Source organism: Furipterus horrens, unplaced genomic scaffold (genome assembly GCF_987537825.1).
Source record: "Furipterus horrens unplaced genomic scaffold, mFurHor1.1.pri manual_scaffold_2, whole genome shotgun sequence".
Classification (NCBI taxonomy): domain Eukaryota; kingdom Metazoa; phylum Chordata; class Mammalia; order Chiroptera; family Furipteridae; genus Furipterus; species Furipterus horrens.
The window spans coordinates 28,883,914-28,906,187 of NW_028327172.1; the positions used below are offsets into that span (position 1 = coordinate 28,883,914).

Genomic DNA, 22,274 nt, shown 5'->3' on the forward strand with positions numbered 1-22,274 from the left:
CTTGTGGCTCTCTCCTTTCCTTACAGCTCACTCCTTCAGGAAAAGCTTGGCTATCCCCTTTGTCACTGATATGAAAGTATCTTAAACAGTATCATCCACCCTTTTATTGGCCCTAGCTACCAGCCTGCCAAAGATATGCAAAGTATCGTTAAAGCTGTATTATCTCCTCCCCCCCTCCCCCAAACTATGGACCATGGGGTATTTGGGGGTCCCTCCCCCACTGTTACAAGGGCACATACCTAAACTGCAGGGTTCGATCCCTGGCCCTGGCGCATATGGGAAGCAACCAATCAAGGTTTCTCTTTCACATCCATGTGTCTCTCTTTTCCTTCCTCTCTCCCTTCTCTCTCTCAAAAAGCAATGAAAAAAATGTCCTTGGGTGAGGATTAAAAAATAAAATAAAATAACATAAATAATAATAATGAAACAAAAGCAACTTGTGGAATAGTGATTAAGAGAACAGGCTCTGAGGCCACTTTGTGGATTTAAATCCCAGCTCACCATCTAATTGTGTAACCTTGGACAATTAACATACGGGTGCCTTATCTTCCAGAGGATAACAATCATGCACTTACCCTCTTGGATTATTATAAAGAGTTGACGAGCTAATATGTACACATTCATCTAATAACGCTAAGAATAAGTTCTGCATGTGTTAGCCATTATCAGGATGTGGAGCAGGAACAATCCTACTTCTGCTGAAAACATCTGGGAGGTGGTGGGTTCAGAGGTTTTTATACAGGAAGGCGGTTTGAAGAGAATGCTGCAGAGTGCAAAAAAGAAAGAGGTGTGCAGCCTGCAAGAAGCGGTAAGCACCGGTGAGGGCCCGGTTAAGCTGGAGATTATGGAGATGTACTGCAGCCATCTTTAAGTTTTTCCCCATTTCAGCCCAGGGAGAAGGCCCATAGTTGGATCCAACTGGAAGCTGTGATTGAAAAACAATGAAATCAAGGAATTGAGATCCATGAAGACAGGCTGAAGTGAGAGCCATGGAATCTAAGTTAGATAGGTTAATACGTGAAGGGGAGAGTAGAGATGAGGACTAGAACAAATGAAACACTGGTATTCCATAGTTATCTGAGCAAAAGGGCTGGAAGGAGGGGGAATTGCGGTAACCTGGCAACCCTAATGCCAGAGGTGCTCTAGGCACAGCTGGGGACTTCACCTTCCCTGTATAGGGACTGGAAGACAGCTAAGGGAAAGGGAGGGGCTCACAGCGAGGATAAAGAGAATTGTGATGGGACGGGGCGGGGCTCGCGCGCTGTGAGTGGGTGGCTGGCTGGCAATTACCTGGTCAGGATCAGGCGGTGGGCGCCAGAGGCTCCCTGAGGCTCTGAAGTATGTGCCTGCACTGTGTAGGGGACAAAACGACCCAAGTCAACCCCGTGAGTCTCCCGCCCTTAACCCCGTTTCTGCCCGGGCTTTGACCTTGGAGGCCACAGTGGCCACTAGCACTTCAGGCTGTTGCCCACAAACAGTTAGGTACTGGGGGTCTGGAAATCCCTGGTGAAATATACGGAATGCCCAGGACAAGGAAAAGCTTCCCACCCTGTGCCTTCTAGGGGCCAAGCACGTTTGTTGACTGACCCACTGAGCCGTCCTAGAGGGTGGGGTTAGGGTTACAGAGGTGGGGGAAAGGATAAACTTCTCAATATTCAGTTGGGGAAGAGATTGCTTTTAGGTCTTTGGGTTAAACAATTGAATCAAAATGAGGGCAGGAGGATGTACTTACTGCATAATTTAGAAATTAGGGAGAGGTGTGGGAACCCCATAAACTACCAGCCAAACTCCCTGTGCCTCAGAATACCAGTCCACCTGGTGGAGTTTCTCAATCACCCCAGCTTTCCCAGACTTTAGAAGCCAGACTAAAAAAGTTCCTTAAGCAAAGATCAGAGTGGCACCGTTGAAGACATATGCCAACAGAAACATGAATTTTGGAATTTATTGTACACCCCTTTCTTTCAGAATAAATCTCTGTAGTCAACATTTTTCTTCTGTTGCCCTAAAAAATAAAACAGCCAATTATTTTAGCAACATAGTGGGTATATCTGGAAATAGCAGAGAATTGCTATTGTAGACAAGCATATTACAGCAAAAACTATAGGTTAACCCACGAAGCAAAGGAGAGGAATTTTATAGTGAAAAAGGGGGAAGTTGAGGGTGGCTGTTTTTCAGGACAACCCATTGGAGAAAGGGTGAGAGTTCAGGGTGGTGCTGGTTTCCCACTGGCTGAGCTGTAAGGAGGATATCTTCCTTCCTTCTGCTGGAATTGGTGAGTCTCTTCCTGTTGAGGTCCATGATTGACAATTCTTCCTGACAGCGTCTGTCATTGATGTCCAGTGGTAGGGCCTGCAGGTTCCCTCTATTGGCCTTCTGACTCCATTTTAAGTTTTCTTACTGGTTATGTGGTTTATAGCTGGTTCTCTTTTCTTATAATACTATCATCAATCTCTACCTTGGTTTTAACCTTGATATTCTTTGAGATAATATGCATATATTAATTTAAAAAACAGCATAGGCTTCCTGTTATAACTCATCTGTTTGCTTGTGACTTATGTTCATTTGTTTTTATTATTATTTTACATATATTGTAGGAAGTACCAAGACGACATCATCCTGCAGAAGTCATTGAAAGGCAGGTAATGTTTAAATAAATCTAAGTATTTCAAAATTGTGATTTTATCTTGTTTCTTTATGTGTGGTAGTCCCTAACATAATAGAACTTTTACTAGCTAGACACTTCTGTGTTATCTTTCGTGGGACTCTGGGATCTTATGTCTTACCATTAGAATGAATCTTAACTAGGATAACCTAACTGGCTTATATTATCATTTTTTAATGTAACATTTGATACAGACACAAGAATATATGTAGAATACATAAATTGTAAAATAGAATAATAAAATAATACCTCCAACTTAAGAAAACATTACAGGCATCCTTGAACTTATCTAGGAGCTGCTTCTACCTTTCTAATTCTCTCTGAGGTAACCATAATCTTGGATTTTACTTTTATCAATCTCATTTGTTAAAAGTAGTTAGTCACACATGTGCCTCTCAAAATACATTGTTTGATTTTGATTGTTTTTTAACTCTATAAATATATGATAACATAAAATTTGGTATATAATTTATTCTTCTGAACATTGTTTTGTAAGATTTGTCCATATTGTTGTACATAGTTATCTTCACTCCTGTATAATATTTCCTTGTGGAACATATCTGAGTTCATTAATCCTTTCTCTGTTGATGGGCAATGGGTAGTTTACACATTTACCTATAATGAACAGCGCTACTGTAAATATTCTAGTACATGTCTTTTTGCTCCTGAGCAAGAGATTTACTTGAATATTTAGGCAGGAGTAGAATGACTAGATCATCGGGAAAGCAAACTTTTCATTGTTATGAAATAATGCTGCACTGTTTTCAAAGCAATTGCACTCCTAGTGGCAGTGGTTAAACGTTCCTATTATTCATATCCTCTTCACCCTAATACTCCATTTCATTATCTTCAAAGCATTCTAGTTTAATCCCCTAGGTGTCTATTACTTATACATGTCATACAGAGAGGACATTAAAAAAGATCTGTGTGATATGCAGCATTTAAAAGACTAAAGAATGGGCATAGATTTTGTTCTCTAATTTACTATAAAAAATTCTTTTCGGGGTTTTAATATTACCTTTAAACTAATATATATACATATAAATGGTCTGTCCAGAAAATGTCGAGCCATTGTTAATATAACAAGAACAGTTTGCATGACATTGATGTAACCTGGAAGCCAAGGAGAGTGGACTGGAATGCACATGTGTGAACAATGATGACTTCACTGTACTAGTCAGTGGGGGCAGCAGACACCCTTAAGTGAGCATGAGTACGGTGTGGGCATGGCATTCAAAATGACTGAGTAAGGAGAGCAACAAATCTGCAACCAATTTTGCATTAAGCTTGAACATTCCTCCACAGAAACTATTCAGATGACTCAGAAGGCCACAGCTATGGGCAACTGGTGACTGACAGCTTCTTCATGACAATGCCCCTGCTCGTACATTATGTCTCATGCAGAGATTTTTGGTGAAACATCAAATCACACAGATGACTCAACTCCTCTACAGCCCAGATTTGGCACCCTGAGACTTCTGATTTTTCCCAAAACTAAAATCACTTTGGAAAGGGAGGAGATTTCAGACTGTTGATGAGATTCAGGAAAATATGACAGGGCAGCTGATGGCGATTGGGAGAACTGCATGAGATCCCAAGGTGCCTACTCTGAAGGGGACTGAGGCATCATTGTCCTGTGTACGGTGTTTCTTGTATCTTGTATCTTCATCATTGAATGTCACTGTTTTTCATATTACAGGCTGGATACCTTCTGGACAAGCTATATCTATGTCTATATCTATATCTATATGGATATAGCTAAATGTACACAGTTTTTAGAGTGGGGATCAAGAGTAAATAGTCTCTTTTGCAAACTCTACTGATAATCCAATGTATTTTCTTCATTTATGAATCATATGTACCAATTCTGGTTATCTTCTCTTACTCACATAAACCAAAAATATAATCAGCATGTTACCTTTTTATTATAAAATTATTATTTATTTTCTTCCTTTTAATTTTCCACAAGTCCATAGATAAACATATTCAGAATATGAAAAACCTAAGGAAAGAGAAGAGGAAACTTAGTAAACGGTTTGCAAAGCCTGCTCCTCTTCCAGATCCAGGGCTCCTAGTAAGTATGAAAATGTCATTGAAGTTAAGAGTTCCTTAAATGCAACAGACATCCTCATTTTGAATTCATGGAATACTCTAAATTTTGTTTCTCCCCATTCCTTTGAGAAATGTGTAATTGCAGTCTGGGAAGCTACCTTAAAGCTCCTCTAATCAAATTCTCATCTATTATTTAAATCTCCTTTGTAATCATCATCGTGGTTTAATGAACAGAGTGTGATCTCTGAAACCACGTTGTTCTGGATTCCAGTTTTTGCTTTGCTATATGTTATCTGACAAAATTATTCATGTAACTATTTTGGATTATATTATTTGAAAAATAAATTAAATCTCATGCTAAATAGTTATTCAGACTAGGCTTGAACACATCAGAAAACTCTACACCAATGAGAGTTTATTACATCTTTGCATATCTTTGTCATGGACTTAAAAGTGCTTCCACATAACACATTATATTGCATCTGTGAGACCTTTACATGTGGTATTATGTTTCTTGTAGCCAGACATAAATCCAATGGCCCTTCCATTTAAAAGTCCTTTGGACTGTTGAGGACAATTGTTCCCTTCTTAATACTCAGGCTTTTCTTCAGGGTGAAAATCCTCATTTTGCTCATCCATTCCTCTTTCAACTCAGTAGTGAGTCCTGGACTTATCCAAGCAATCTCTAGGAACAAGGATTATATTTCATTATGGAAAGATTTGGGAAACATCCTGTTTCCAATAATTAAGATTTTTTTCTGTTCATTTTCTTTTCAAAATGAAATATTTTGTAAACAGCATTAATGAATAGCTATGTCAGTTAGGAATTGCTAACTTTAGTTCCTTATAAAAGATACTCAACTGCAGGGTCTTAACCAAACAGGAGTATCTTTTTTTCTCCAAACAGAACTCCTGGTCTACTCATCTAGGGCTGATATGGTGGTTCCAAAATTCACCAAAGTCCCACGTTCTTTGTCTACTTCTTCAGACTTTTCTCACAACCGGTCTTCTCATGGTCTCAAAAAGGCTTTTACATCAGTAAATAAGGTGTCCCCATTCCAAGAGCAAAAAGTATAGGACAAAGGGGAAAAATATATACCAGTTGAGTTAGTTCACTTCTCATCAGGAAAGTAGCCTTCAAATGAGGAGTGTGTGTGTTTTGTTGTTATTTGTTTATCAGCTTTATTGAAGTATAGTTAACGTACAATAAACTGCACATATTTAAGGTGTACATTTTTCTTTTTTTAACGTATTTTATTGATTATATTGTTACAATAGTTCCAATTTTCTCCCCTTTACTCCCCTTAAGGTGTACATTTTTCAATGTTTTGACACAGGTACACCCCTGACCATCACCACCAAGATAACCAACATATCCATCACCCTTAAATTATTTTTGTGCCCCTTTCTTATTTAAATCAATGGACTTTGTGGTTTAGGTTTATAGAGAAACTAAATAGAAAGCATGGAGTTTCTACATACTTCTCTTCTTTTCCCCCAGTAGTTTCTCCTATTATTGGCCTCTTGCATTGGCATAATACATTTGTAATCACAGTTAATGGACCAATGTCAATACATTATTATTAATTAAAGTTAGGATTCATTGTTTGTGTTGTAGAATTTTGAGTTCAACACATGCATACTGTCTTGCAGCCAACACTACAGCCTCATAAAGAATAGTTCCATTGCCCTAAAAATTCCCAGTGCTCCACCTATTCACCCTTTCCCACCTCCCTTTCTCCCCTCAACCCCTGACAATCACTGATATTTTTTACTGTCTATGGTTTTGGCTTTTCCAGAATGTCATGTAGTTGGAATGATATAGTACATATCCTTTCAAGGAGGCTTCTTTCCTGTAGCTATATGCATTTAAGTTTTTCTATGTCTTTTCATGGCCTGATAACCCATTTCTTTTTATATTTGAATATTACTCCATTGTATTTATATACCACAGTTAATTTATTTACCTATTGAAAAGCATCATGCTTGCTTCCAATTTTTGGCAATCATGGGTAAAGCTGCTATAACCATTGATATTTCAGGTTTTTCAGTGGACATATGTTTTCAGCTCATTTGGAAAAATATCTAAAAGTGCGATTGCTGGATCATATGGTATAAATATGTTTAGCTTTGTAAGAAACTAGCAACCTGTATTCCAAAGTGGCTGTATCACTTTGCATTCCCACCAGCAGTAAATGAGAGTTCCTGTTGCTCCACATTCTTGCCAACATTAGATGTTATCAGTGTTTTGGATTTTAGCCGTTCTGATAGGTATGCAGTGGTATCTTGTTCTAATTTGTAATTCCCTGGTGATGTATACTACTGACAATCTTTTCATATGCATACCTGCCAGCTAAATAACTTATTTGGTGAGTTGTCTGCTCAGAACTTTTGGCCACTTTTAACTGAGATGTTTATTTTCTTATTGTAGAGTTTAAGAGTCATTTGTATTTATTGAATACCAGTGCTTTTATATGTTTTGCAAATATTTTCTCCCAGTCTGTGACTTGTCCCTTAATTATTCTAACAGTGCCTTTCCCAGAGCAGAAGTTTTTAATTTTACTGAAGTTTAAATAGTCTATTATTTCTTTCATTGATCATGCTTTTGGTGTTGTGTCTAAAAACTCATTGCCACATCCAAGATCATATAGATTTTTCTCCTGTGTTATCTTCCAGAAGTTTTGCAGGTTTTCATTTAACATTTAGGTCTGTAATACATTTTTATTTAATTTTAATGAAAGCTGCAAGATAAGTGTCTAGATATTTTTTAGCACACCTGACACTGCTGTATCATCTGACATTATAGGTACAGCAAACAAAACAAAGCCCAAATCCTAGTCAGATAAATATAAAACCTCACACTGAAAGACTCATCTCTCTGTTTCTGTTAATCAGTACATCATTTCTGACTCTCAACAAAAAAATTACAAGACATGCTAAAAAGAAAAAAAGGAAAAAAGAAAAACGAGCAAACAAGAAGAGACAAAGCAGACTCAGTTTGGATATTTCTCTTCCCCTAGGTCAGTCAGGGTTCAGTAAAACCCAAACGGGTTAGCTTCTGATAAAATAGCTTTCCTTGAGGGCATACCCTATTACCCTATTAAGAACAGAAAGTGCTGGGGTATTTCAAAATGGTTATTTTCCCCCTCCCACTTCTGGTTACAAAAGGAGATTCTTCTGGAGGTAAAACTCCAGTTCTAGGACTTCCATAAAACTGCCTCCCCCAACTCCTATGATTTCAACTTTCAAACTAAACCATACAGAGCCTCTAGTAACACATCCGTTATCATTAAAGTGCTCCTACTAATTTGGGTTCCAGCAGCAGAATCAGCTGTTTGTCTCTCCAGTTTTCAGCCCAGCAGTTTGCCCCTCTGACCTCAGTTATTTGATGGACTTAAGAACAACTGTTGATGTTTAGCCTGTTCAGCTTATTTGTTTTTTTCATTTTATAACTGAGATGTAATTGACATACAATATTATATTAGTTTCAGGTATACAACATAATGATTCAATATTTGTATATATTGTAAAATAACCACTCCAGTGAGTTCAGTTAATAGCCATCACATGATTACAATTTTTCTTGTGGTGAGAACTCTTAAGATCTACTCCCTTAGCAATTTTTGTATATACAATACAGTATTACAAACTATAATCACCATGCTGTATATTACATCCCCAGAACTTTTTAATTTTATAATTGGAATTTTGTACATTTTGACTCCCTTCAACCATTTTATCCACCCTCCCAACCCCCACATCTGGCAATCAGGAATCTGTTTTCTAGATCCACAAGCTCAGTTTTGTTCTGTTGTGTATGATTATATAGGTGTTTCAGATTCCACATATAAATGAGATCATGTAGTATTTCCCTGTATGACTTATTTTATATAGCATACATAATGTCTCCAGGTCCATACATGTTGTTTATATTGGCAAGATTTTGTTCTTTTTATGGCTAAATATTACTCCATTGTATATATATTGTATATACCACATTTTCTTTATCAATGGACACTTAGGTTGCTTCCATATCTTGGCTATTGTAAATAATGCTGAATGTGTTCAGTTTTTTTTCTTGTTGTGTGGATGGGAGTGATGATTTCCAAGGCCTTTACAAGTCAGATTGGAAACCCTCATTTATATAACTCCTATGTATTGTCCAAAATATATAATATCTGCTATTTAAGCTCAATCTCTCAATGATTCTCAAATGGGGTCAAAGATGAATTTTGTTTGATTTTTATTTGGTTTGATGTAATTTTCCAACCATTGTAACATACGAACAAAATGTCAGAGCAATATCAAATTGTTATAAATGGACATAAATATATACTCTCAATTATCTGCTAATCTTGTTGCAAAATAATAATAAACGGAAGACCAGCATCAAAACTAGACCACACAGAATAGCACTGCTTTAAACTATACTGATTCTTCTTTCACTTTTTCTTCTCATACTGTTTTGCAAATTGTTGTGTTGTAAGCCGCATCCCTACTAATACCCTCTTCTCTTTTTCCTTCTTGTTAAATTGATCTTTGGCTTCAGGAAAAGAAAAAAAAAGTAACTGTATTTGTGCAACTTAAATGGTGGGGGTGAAAATTAAGACCTGAGTCCACACATCTGACATTAAAAAATACTTTACTGACATAAGGGCTACGCCCAGTAGAACAGAGGATACATGAGACTAAAGCCCTCAGGTGTTGAAAGAAGTTTGAAAAATTATTTTTGTTCGGATTTTTGTCTGTTTAAAATCTCTAAAACAAAAGTTATCTCCTAATTATATCATTAAGTATATACTTATGGATATTTAAATTATCCTGAAATATTATTTTAAGGTTAAATCCCTATTATTACTAACATACATAATCTTGCCAATTTCCCTTACTTGTCCCTGTTGATCACTTCACTTTGAGTCATTTTAAGACTTACAACACTTTCAACAGAGCTTTATGTTTTCTCAATCACAGAACATGATTCTTGGAAAAGAAAATCCCTATGTGTAACGCTTCTGTAACATCTGGTACATTTACAAATAACTTTGACCCTTTCTCCAAACTGTTATCTTCATCTTCTACAAATGTTTCCTGCTCGTGCTATTTGTTGCCTGACTCACACACACAACAAAAATGTTTCTATCAAATTTTCTCCAGATACGATTTATTTGACATTACTGATTTTCGTATTTGGGTTGTATATGTGAATTTAATTTTAATTTAGAATAACACTTACAGCTCTTTACATAATTCTTTTAATATAAGAAAGACTTCTCTCTTTGATACCTTTTCAAGATAATTTATAGTTTGCATAAACATTTCCTCATATAAATTTTAATTGAATTTCTCTTCTTTCTGTATTTTAATCTCTTCTAGTGGACATAAAGCCAGAGCCTGTATGGAAGAAATCATGTGCCAGACCAAAATTTGCATATTTATGACATCAAGTGGCATTTCCAGATTTTACTTCATTTGAAAAATAAAGGCAATACTCTGCCCTTTCTGCAAAATAAACAAAATGCGACCATTTCATATCCAAGCCACAGGCTCTACAATTTTATTAAATATCATATTGCTCTAGCACTTTCTTTTGTTTGGAAATTTGAGACTTTTTGCTTTTCACCAAATAATAATGAATATGTATAGGCTTCTGAAAGTAATATGCTCATGTTTAAATTTTGCAGTTGTATTTATGACATATGTAAAGATTTAGAATTATGTTCTAATAATAAGGGAAAACAGATTTCCTATGTTGTATATTTATAATGACTTGCATTTAAACAAAATGTTTAAAATGTTTAAATAGTCCTAGGAGAGAATTTTTTTTTTCTCACTTCAGTCTATCAATTAAGGCTAAATTCTTTAACACTTGAGTTCTCCTATCATTTCCCCCTGTTAGTTTTTAATTATTTTATTTCTATAGGATTAGTTGACAAACTAAAACAACATAAGATACACAAGCTACAATTTTGGAAGAATGGCAGGCTTCTGCCTCAGAGCCTGTCCCTTCTAGAACACCCAAAGAATAACCCTGCCCGCCTCTGCTAGGCCAGCCCCATCCTAGGCTGTGCCCAGAGTTCCTTCCCATTCAAAATAATACCCATCCGGAAACACAGGCAACTGCAGAACAATCATCCACGCATCCCTGAGGAAGACAGCCCAGGAGAAAATTTTAATATGACTAAAACCTATGTTATTTGTTGATACTGCAAATAAACAACAGTGTAATTATAATTTTCATTTAAGGTAAAATTTGAATACTGAATTAAATTTTACTTTTATGTATGAAATGAATGATAATGTCTCTGAAAAAACTTGTTTAATTATGTAATTCTTAACATGAAAATAGAATTATTTCCTAAAGAATTGTCAACTATTAGGTTAATATGAACATTATATTCAGAGAATGATTTGCAGCATCCAAAGTACAATTTCAAGTACAGGGGATTCTACTTCTGGGCATGATGGAAGTACCAGAATTACGCTTCCACAGTAAACAACTAGAAAACAGGACAAGATTTTTAAAATAATGGTTTTCAGAAATGCAACATAAGTAACAAAAGGGCTGATCCCTAAGAGAAGAGAAATAGGTGGACCCTATAACTACCCCATTTACTGCCTGGAGGGGCATTCCAGATCTTGATGCAGATTGAAAAGAATCATAAGCAGAACACAGCTAAGAACATGCAATAGGGAAAGGATAATCTCTTCGATAAATGAATGGTGTTTCAAAAAGTGGATAACAACATGCAGAAGAATGAAATTAGACCCTAATCTTACACAGCTCCCCAAAATTAACTTAAAATGGATTAAAGACTTAAAACATAAGATTTGAAACCATATAATCGTGGTATCTGGGGTGTTAACTGTCACTTTACAATCTATCTTTTTATAGTATTTGAAGATATTCCAACAAGCAAGAAAAATTAGTATAATGCCAAAAATAAAAACAAAAGATAAAAAGCAGTTGGCTGAAGAGATCAGTAACTTCAACTTTACGCAGGAGCTTACTGGAAATGAAGCTCAGGTCTCACCCTAAACTTATTAAATTATAAACTACATTTTAACTAGATGCCCAGATGGTTTTTATGCCTGTTAAAATTTAAGAAACACTCAATTAAAATATTTCTTAATAGTTCAACCCCCATCATTACTCTTGTAAGGATCAGTGAATCTAAAAGATCAGAAGCCAGCTATCACCTCTACTAACGCCACATTCATGAGGCTTCGTCCTAAACTGTAACGACCCACTTCACACTCTGCTCTCTCAAACGGAATAATACCGGGTCATTTAGAAGGCAGAAAATGGTGCTGATGTCAACCTGCAGCTTCAGCAAGTTTAATTCAATTGAACTTTAATTTCTTGGAGGGCAGAGGCCCGTCTCACCAAAGAAAGCATAAGCGACCCACTGTCGTGTCACGCAATCATAAATGGCCGGGCAGCTGGAGCCATGGACACAGTCTCTCCATCCCACCCCTGCACGCTGCCCACAACAGGCATTTCCTGGCACCCGGGCCTGGTCTGCCCGGCGGACAACAGCCAGGCGAGGCCCAGGAGTCGGGGTGGGAAATTGCCTCAGCGGGGCGGAAGCGAGCGCAAGGCTGGGGCGGAGTCGCGAGAGGGAGCGTTGCAGCCGGGGGCGGAGCCGAGCCGCGGAGCTACCAGCGCGGTGGGTCACCCGCGAGCGCGGCTGGCCTGGGGCGCTGCTCTGACCGCGCAGTTCGCCTTTGCCGACCTGGGGCCGGAGGGCTCTCTAGCCGCTGTCCCGATGGGGCTGTGCTTTCCCTGCCCGGGGGAGTCCAGGCCTCCCTCGCCTAACCTGGTGAGTAAGGCCGCGTCTGCGCGTCTGCCGGCCCGCGCCGCGCGCACCTGTTCTCGGAACAGGCGCTCCTGGAGGCCTGGAGCTGCGGGCACCTGTGCGGGCGGAGAACCCGCGGGTGGGCGGGCACTCTAGTGGCGAAGACGTGTAGTCATGTCCCGAGGGACCTTGGGGCCCTGCCAGCGGGACAGGGCTCGCCGCCTCCGCGTCGGTCTCCCCGCTTTGGTGATACAGAATTGCCCGGAGGCAGCTCCGGGGTCTTTTTGGCCTGTCGCTGACTTTGGCGAAATTGGAAGTTGGTAGGACGCAGGCGTACGCCCACGGTGCGGTGTAGGGGTCGTTATTGGCCCGCTGTAAACGGAGTTAGGGTACAAAAAGGAATTACTCTTCTCATCCGAAGTGGTGATTCTTCCAGCAGGAGATGTGCATTTTCCTGTGTCTGTATGAGCTGTTTAAAGAAGGTGCTCAATAAAGTCTCTAATACTCCTAAGCTTTATTGGATATTGTATTAATAATTTCCCTTTAGTATTTATCTCTTTTAAGTTCTTCCTTTAAAAAGTTATTATTTTGTGTAGTACAGAGCGGACAGTTTGTACAGTTGCCGTATTTAGCAAATAAGAATGCAGGACGCCCAGTTAAATTTGAATTTTCAGGTAAACAAGGAATATATTTTAAAAATAGATTTATCGCATACAGTATTGGGACATATTCTAAAATTATTTGTTATTTATCTGAAATTCATATTTAACTTAGCGGTTTGTGGTACACTGAATTTATTCTTTTTGTAGCTTTATTTTTAACAGTATCTTTACATTAATACTCCCTACTTGGGAGTTCATAACAGAAAACCTAAATTCCTATCTTGCTAAAAAATTCGTGTAAAGAAATTAGGTATTTAAGGAAGTGCATTACAGTAACTCTTCAGCCATTTGATTATAGGTACTAAAAATGTCCTGGAAGTCGGGACCAGTGAGTTCACCTTGTCTTTCTTGCTACTATTGCTTTTAAATGTTGTTATTTTTATTTATCTGGCTGTTGATAAAATTCCAGTCTGTAGGCACTTGTTAAACCCTCCACCCATTCCCACAGATAACCACATGGCTCACTTCTTGAATGTCACTTTATTGTTGAGGTTTTTCTTCACTACACTGAATAAAATAGATCCCCGACTATATCACCTACCCATCCTTCTGTTATTCTTTTACTTTCCCAAGCACTTATTACAGACAAACACTATTTACTTGATTATATTTGACTGTGTGCCCTCAGAATTTTAAATTTCATTTGGGTAGAAACATCAGTATTTTTTCACTGCTCTATCCTCAGCACTCAGACAGGCTCCTGAGACATGTGATAAGTTCTCAGTAAATACTGTTATTTGTACAATGAATGAATATGTATACACACACACAAAAGGGGATTGCTAACACAGCTTGCACAAGTATACTACTTACTGTCATATATTTAAAGATGTTATAATTAATACATGATATTTAGTTTCCCAAACTGGAACAATACCTTTCATAAATTTCCTATAGTTCTTCCTGTCATGAACAATGATTTTCGCTCACTTCATTTATGAACCTTTCCTAAAAACACCAACCTACTTCAAACTGCCTTATAACTGGTGGTACAAAACCTTGTATCATTAAATATTATTTGCTTTGTTGCCCTGACTTGCTTGTAAGCCTTTTTTAAAACAAAAGCAAGTAGATTTGTTTATAGGCCAACCTGTGCTTTATATATATATATATATATATATATATATATATATATATATATATATATGCATGTGTAATATACAAGACATACAATGTGTATCACATATATATGTCTCAGTATGTTCTTATTTGAAAGTTTGTTGATTAATTTGAAAAATGAAATTCAGAAAGTTGATTATTTTATAAATGCAAATACTGGCATTCTTGATGGAACATTTTGGGCCAGTACTGAATGTTTTTATAAACTATTATATTATCTGTAAGAGATATATGGGTGTGTAAATTATCCATGATAATGTTTGGTTTTATTTTAAAACATTTTTTACATATTTTCTCTAGGAAGAAAAAAGAGCAAAGCTTGCGGAGGCTGCAGAGAGAAGACAGAAGGAGGTGAGAATAAAAATGAAAATTTACCTACTTAGAGAATTAAGTTTGTACTTTTTAATTTTTTTAATATTTTATTTATTTATCTTTAGAGAGAGGGGAAGGGAGGGAGAAAGAGAGGGAGAGAGAAACACCGATTGCCTGCCTCTTGTATGCACCCTGACTGGGGACTGAACCCACCATTCAGGCACGTGCCCTGACCAGGAATTGAACCAGCGACCCTTCCCTTTGTGGAATGATGCCCAACCAACTGAGCCACACTGGTCAGGGCTGTACTTTATTCTTGATATGTCTATGACTAATAGTATTATCTAATGAAAATGATATCAGATATCTTCTTTTAAGTTTATATTTATAGGTAATTATTTTTCAAAATGATCTCTGTATTTCTATAAATTACATTAATGCATTTATATCATTTAATGTTTGAAATTTACTGTATAGATGTCTTCTCTATATGTATGCCCCTTTAATGACATTGTTCCCTAGGATAAAATCACCATGCCTTATAAAACACTGACAAATATGAAATAAGTTTAAGGGGAGAATTTGTACAGTTGCAAAATACCCAATGAAAAAAATGATTGTTTTATGTAAAGCTGTTATAGAAATAGTCTAATTCTTTATTACCAAAGTAGACTAATACCCCATCTACACAGCAAGTAAAACAGAAAAAACACTTTGGTACTGATTTTTATTGTCATTTATACCCCTTAAATATCTTAAAGGCTGCGTCTCGGGGCATTTTGAATGTTCAGTCTGTGGAAGAAAAGAGAAAGAAAAAGGAAAAAATAGAAAAGCAAATAGCTACATCTGGGCACCCACAAGAAGGTGGACTTAGAGTAAGTATTAAAATTTACTTAGGCTTTACCTGGAATTTTTAAAAACTTCAGTAGCAATTCATTCAATAATTTCCTTTTAAAATGGATTATCAGAAAATTTTGAATTGATTTAAAAGCATGAATAATATAGGTTGGAGGAAGTGTCAGTTTACTTGGACATTCTAGCATTTACTTGGAATAGGTTTACTTTATTTTTCCCAAAATTAAAATACTTTATATAATTATAATACTTTATATAATTATAATACTTTATATAATTAATACTAATCTTAACTGTGTAGAGCACTCAAATAACATGGAAGAGTATAAAGAATCAAAATCATCCAAATCACTGTCATTTTGAAATATCATTCTCATTTCCATTTTTACATCAATCCTACTAAATTGGACTGCACTAAAAATTTGTTTTTACAACCTACACTTTTTTTACTCAATGATTTGATATTTTTGATCTTCCTATTGTCACTTATATCATAGTTAAGTCAATGTTAATTGGACAGTAGGGTGTGCAGAAGGGAGTGTGATGCATGATGCATGCACCTGCTAATGTAGCAGTTGGAGCTCTTGACACTGGAAATATAATGGTGGGCAAATTAAATAAGGTTCTTGAACTTGGGGATCTTCACAGTCTAGTAGGACTATAAAGGTTTTATGTTACATGTTAAAACTTAGAAAAATAATGGTTCAGATACTAAGATTTTATTCTTTGGCCCGTTTTTAAAGGAAGTACATTTATCAACTATGTATATTTGTGAAAAGGACAATGTTCTGAATTTCAGCCAGTCATATTTCATTTTTCAGTGATTTATGAGCACTTGTTTAGCCAATGCACTGTCTTCTCATTTCAGTTTGGTTTTTGTTCTTACCAACATATATAAATACATATATGTATTTGTGGGGCAGGCAATTTAGAAGCATTCTGAGAGGAAGTGATTCTGGCTCAGAAATATCACGTAGAGATAAAATTTATTTGTGTATGTTTTATAATTGTATGTTACTTTATCTAATTTCACTTAGTAAATGAAATTAAAACTTTTTTATTGTTAACTTTTAACAGGATATAAAATAATTGGTTTCAATAATAAAGTAAATAGCTATGACCATTTTGCTTATTTTTTAAGTATACGCCCAACAATAGAATATAATAAGTTTAATGTAAAACAGGTGGGAAATATGGAGTAAAATAGTTATCAAAAGTATACATGCCTACTTTCAATATTATGTTGAGATAAAGATCTGTGTCACCAGGTTTATTTCATAAAGGGTTCTCAAAAACAATTTGTGAAAATTAAATTCTAAGACTGATAATGATGCTGAAATCTACTATTTCATAGTAGAAGAAAAGGAAGTACTGAGTGATTTGTCAAAAAATGTTACAAGAAAAGGATACTTTATATATTGTCAGAATGAAGAAGGTACTTATTTTACAACTTCTCACCTAACAAATTTAACATCAGCTATTCAACTCTAAGAAAGGGACTTTCATAATTCATACTAAAGCTCTCATGCCCTGAAGTCTATAGATAAAAATAAGAGTCCTTATGTCACTTCTGGTCCCCTCCGAAGTGCTCAAAATGAAAAACATCCCGATGTAAATTTAGTTCCTTTATTTCCTTGTTTACTGTTCTTACAGGAAATGTCTCTGCCTCCCTTAATAAAAACGACCCTCAAGGCTGTCAAACTGGTCAGTGGTGGGATGATTTCCCCAATAAGAGTGGCTCATTCACATAAACCAACTAGTGTTCCACCATATCATTTTTCCTTGGAATATTTCTAATCACTTCTACCACCAGCACTCTGGCTTTAAGAGACATTCTGCTTTCTCCTTGACCACCTGCATAATTCATCAACAGTATACAGTTCAGTTCATAATAAAACGCTGGCGGATCAGGGACAACCAAAGGGAAAATACAAAGCAGGGAAGAACTTTAATTCTCAACCCTTTGGCCTAAGGTTCTTTAAAGGGCTGCTATCTGGCCTCTTCCACAGGCTGACCTGGAATGTTCTCTGCTGTAGGTAGAGTCTTCCTGATCTGACCAGACACCGTAGTATGTCTTCACACCCTCCCCATAGTCAACTCTGGACTAGCTCTGCCTCTTCCCAGGACAGTTGGCCTTGGGATTATGCACTGTCTTTGGGAAAGGCGGCCTTATCTTAAGAAGTCAAGGTGAGGATGGCAGCAGGACACACTGCTACAGGAGTAACGACAAACGTCTAGTGCAGCAGCTCTCAGCCCTGGCTGCACGTTAGTCTCAAGAGGAGGCTGCAAAAAAAGCTGAACTTCTGCCCGCTTCATACAGTCAGAATTGCTGCGAGTGGGGTGTAGCCAATGGTACTTTTTTAAGCTCCCCAAGATAATCTAATGTCAAATCAGATTGCGAATCTCTGATCTAGAGTTTTTAACTCTAGTCCTACGAGAAACATCGTGGAAAATTGTGTCCCGTGGTAAAAAATGTTTTAAATTCTGAATAGTATGTTGCATACTATATCCCTTTCTTAAAAAAAGGGGTACAGTATTCAAGTCTCTTAAGAAGTTCTGCAACAAAGAAAAGCAAGTTTGCATGAAATAAACCTTAATTTTAAAAATGTATGTAAACATATTTATACACACACCCAATAATAGCCCTTGGATGTACTTGGAAAACACTACTCAGTAGACTTAAAAATATCTCTGCTCCTATCCCAGTGGCTCTTTCAGAACTTATTATTGCAGATTTAATAGAGTTGCTCAAAGAGAACAACAAATGGAATACTTTCTTAAGGAAAAGACTGCCATACCACTATTTAATAATTTCTACCATTTCTTGGTTCCATGCCTTGAGCAAGAATTACTGTCCTGTGTTTTCATCTTGTAGTTTCATTGTTGTTTTTATTTGTTGTTTGTTGTTGTTGTTTTTTACCCCCTTTAGTGATTATTGGATATTTGGGATTTAGCTACCCATTAATCTAACCAGATATTTTATTTATTTATATTTTTAAACCATCGTATATTTTATTTCAACCTTTTGACTGTAAAGTAAAATTTTACTGATCACTGCTATGCACAAATATCAGTTTGCATTTGCATATCCCAGTGATTTTCAACCTTTTCCATCTCATGGCACATATAAACCAGTTACTAAAATTCTGCAGCACACCGAAAAATATATTTTCGCCAACCTAACAACAAATAGGTATAATTTTGATTCATTCACACTGGACAGCTATTGTGTTGGCTGTTGTCATTTTTTTTATTTGACCATCTAAATAGGTGATATCACATGGTTTTTTTGTTTTGTTTTGTTTTTGATATGAGAGAAAAATAGCAAGTGGTGGCCTCTCACACACCCCCTACTGGGAACCTGGCCCGCAGCCCAGGCATGTGCCCTGACTGGGAATTGAACCAGCATCCTTTCAGTCTGCAACGCGGCGGTCAGTCCACTGAGCCACACCAGCCAGGGCAGGTGTTGCATGTTTTAAGAATTCTTGTGACACACCAGTGTACTGTGGCACACTGGTTGAAAATCACTGGCATATCACTGGCACATCATCCTCTCTTTGCCTGTTTGTTCACTTGTAATATTGTTACGTAACCTTACGTAAAACTTACTTTTCTCTGTATATTTTTATTTTCTAGTGGACAGTGTCATAAAGGATAATGAGCGAGAGTCTGCTGCCAATAACTAATATCTGCAATCAAGTGGACATCCTCAATTTAATTTCTTCTCTTTCAATAAATGGAGATTCAGACTTTGTAATTTTAGTGCCCTTAAATACAGTGCTTTTTCAGTATTGAAATATTGAAAATACTTTTGATTTTCAGACTTAGAAAATAGCCAGAACTTTCATTGAGTACTTATTTTCATACATTTGCTTTTTCACTGGTAGTGGGTAATTTGCCATTTTTAGTAGTGAAGTCTAAATAGTGAATATATATGTTGCATGTAAAGATTCTGCATACATCTCAAATATTAAAATTTGCAGCTTTGTTTTTCCTCCTTTATAAAATGGTCTAGCTATTTATAGTTGTGCTGCTTCGCCATATATTTCCTTAGTTCCATTATATATGAAAACTTTTGCTTAAACTTAGAGACTTAGTGCCTTTAAACTGATCATCAGGGAAAATCTTGAAAAATCATTTGAAGGGGTTATATGAAGGAACACTGTAAATTTTTATAACTCATTAAGTAATGAATATTTATAGAAAATATTGAATTTCTCCTAATTTATTTTTTACTTATGTACCTTATAAATGTAACATACTTTTACATTACAATAATTTTTTTTTTGCTTGCTGAATTTAAAATTATATATTTAATGGTACCATTAGAGGGCAGTGATGTACTACCGTGCAGTATCAAATTCAGCTCTGAAGATCTTTGCAGTAACTTGAATAGAGGTTATACTGTGTGGAAATGCACTTGTCCAAATTTTATAAATGTTTTTGTTCTTTTGTATTTATTTTAAAATGGTGATAAGATTTATACAGATATGAAATTGCCAAGGCAAATGTGACTACATGAAAGAGAAATGTGTAGATTCTATATTTTAAAAGAACTACTTTAAACATAAAATCATCATCAGGTAATTCTGTATTATGCGTAGTCATACACTTTGTATGTTTTTGTTTATTGGTAACATGGGTTTTACAGCATTTTTGTTTTTTGAATTTTTTCTTTTTAATGTATACTAAGCTAAAAGAGAAGAATTGCCGTATCTTTTAATAAGCTACTATGGTTGCTGACTCATTGGGTGGCAGGGCTACAGTCTGAGCCCTAAGTTAGAATTTGCAGAAACTAAGTGTCAGTAGGGACTCAATTAAATACACCAGCCCATTTGATTTACAGAAAGGAAACTGAGCCACTGTGTCACTAATCCCTACCATAAGACTTGTGTTACATGGCAGTATATTGTATATGTTAATTTTAAAGAGCTTGAACTATAATATAGGTCTCTTGACTCATCGTTGGAAAAATTACCCTTTCTATTAGGGCATGAAATATTTCATGATATCCATGTAAGACACAGTTAGGCTCAATTTTCTTCATCCCTTAGAGGATTAGGGGTATTTTTGTTCATAAAAGATAGTGAAACTATTTCATTGCATTTTAGAAATAAAACGTTGACTTTATGAACATGGTTAATTTTTCCAAGGCAGAAAGGAAAAAGGATCATTAACAGATGAATGGATATAGAACCAGACATAATCATCCTTGAACTGTGCAAATCCTTCCTTCTATTTTAATATAGAAATGAGCTTCATCTGTACCACATCCTAAAGAATTAGAACGTGGGTAAGTGTAAACAAAAGGTTTATATCTAAGGGATAAGTCCCTATTTCTAATAGCAGTTTACATGCAAATACCATGCTTGTTTACTGTTGAAGCAGGAGTGGTGGGCTGGTATAGTGCTTTGTGGGAACAGTGGGATGTCCTGCCCCAGCCAGCGAGGACCTGCCTGCCTCCACTGGTGTGATCAGCTGCCCCCAAACCCTCTGGGTTACAGGGCTAAGAGGTGACACTCAAATGTTAGGAATAGTGTTAGAAAGGGAAAGGGGGAGACTAAATGCCTGCTAGGAAACCAGGAAATTATTATAAAAAAAGAAAAGAAAATCAGTATACACACATACAGATTCATAAAGTTATGAACCACTTCCTGATGAAAACCTCCCAACCAAATTATTAAAATATTAATGAAACAGTAAAATGCATTTATGCTACTATTGTGTTATGATATAAAATGCCTAAATCACTTCTTTATTATTCTAGTCATCAAACAGTTAACATGGCTTGTGACAAAAAGTTGCTTTTTATTCCATGGCCTCTTTGTTGACACACTGCATGTTTTATTCATCTGTACGTGACACTGTTTGCCAGTTGTGTTTGGAAAGTAATTAATAGTTTTCCCACACGTGGTTTTGTTATAAATTCCTATTGCCATATAGGGAAATAAATATACATTTTTCCTTTATAAAAATTGGCTTTGGTTGTCTTTGTTTAACAAAATTTTATCTTCACTATATCTTAAATAATTAGAACTTGGGTTAGTGATTAGGGAAACCTTAACAATGCTTTCATCTCTTTGGGATTCATGAGAATAGAGCTAAAAGCTTTCAGTGTGTTTATACAATCCCTGAATTTACAGGTGGGCATATTTCTTTTCCAGTACTCTAAAGAAGAAGTGATACCATTAGTCTCTTGTTTTCTCAGAGTAATATTACTATAAAAGGTTCCAGCTATCATCCTTGGTACCCCAGAAGAATTGACATAAACCTTGAATTTTCCCTTTCTCCTCCAACAGTTCAACTTGTTTATTTTCTTATAAGAATTATGCTATGCCCTTAGGGAAAAAAAAGTAACTTGTCGATTTGAGATTTGAATAATAACTTCTGCACAAATAGATCAGGAAGAGGTTGGTAGATTTGCATGCCTGTGTTGAGAACCTTTCCAACCTGTGGTTAAACAAAGCGATGTAAAGAAAGAAGCATCATTGAGATATTCTATGCTGGCTTTGGAGATGGAGGAAGGGGCCCATGAGCCAAGAAAACCAGGCAGCCTCTAGAAGGTAGAAAGACAAATGGATTCTTTTCTAAGAAGGGAATAGGGTCTTGCTGACATCTTGCTGTTAAGCCCAGTGAGACCATCTCATACTTCTGACCTACCGTACTGTCATATAATAAATTTGTGGTGTGTAAAGCCATTACATTTCTGGTCATTTGTTACATCAGAAAACAAAATATATGAAGAGATTAATAGTATTTTTGTTAACTTAGACTTCTTTTTTAAACTAAATTAATGAAGTTAATTATAATTATTAA

General features: G+C 36.3%; 2 protein-coding genes across 3 annotated transcripts; both read left to right on the forward strand.

Annotated features, from left to right (window-relative positions):
- The first annotated feature begins 1,340 nt into the window (after nucleotides 1-1,340).
- CCDC179 (coiled-coil domain containing 179) lies at nucleotides 1,341-11,750 on the forward strand. The gene is made up of 4 exons (XM_090267272.1): nucleotides 1,341-1,385; nucleotides 2,595-2,639; nucleotides 4,632-4,736; nucleotides 11,607-11,750. Exons 1-4 carry the CDS (start codon nucleotides 1,341-1,343, stop codon nucleotides 11,748-11,750), a joined length of 339 nt encoding a protein of 112 aa, XP_090123398.1.
- A 583-nt stretch (nucleotides 11,751-12,333) lies between these two features.
- Nucleotides 12,334-21,405, forward strand: SVIP (small VCP interacting protein). 2 transcript variants are annotated; one of them, XM_090267618.1, is made up of 4 exons: nucleotides 12,334-12,534; nucleotides 14,592-14,642; nucleotides 15,365-15,478; nucleotides 19,095-21,405. In XM_090267618.1, the coding sequence occupies exons 1-4, from the start codon at nucleotides 12,481-12,483 to the stop codon at nucleotides 19,107-19,109; spliced, it is 234 nt and encodes a 77-aa protein (XP_090123744.1). In that variant the 5' UTR covers nucleotides 12,334-12,480; the 3' UTR covers nucleotides 19,110-21,405. The 2 variants fall into 2 exon arrangements, with proteins under 2 accessions (XP_090123744.1, XP_090123743.1); XM_090267617.1 differs by lacking the exon at nucleotides 19,095-21,405 and having other exon boundaries at nucleotides 15,365-15,520.
- Nucleotides 21,406-22,274: the final 869 nt, after the last annotated feature.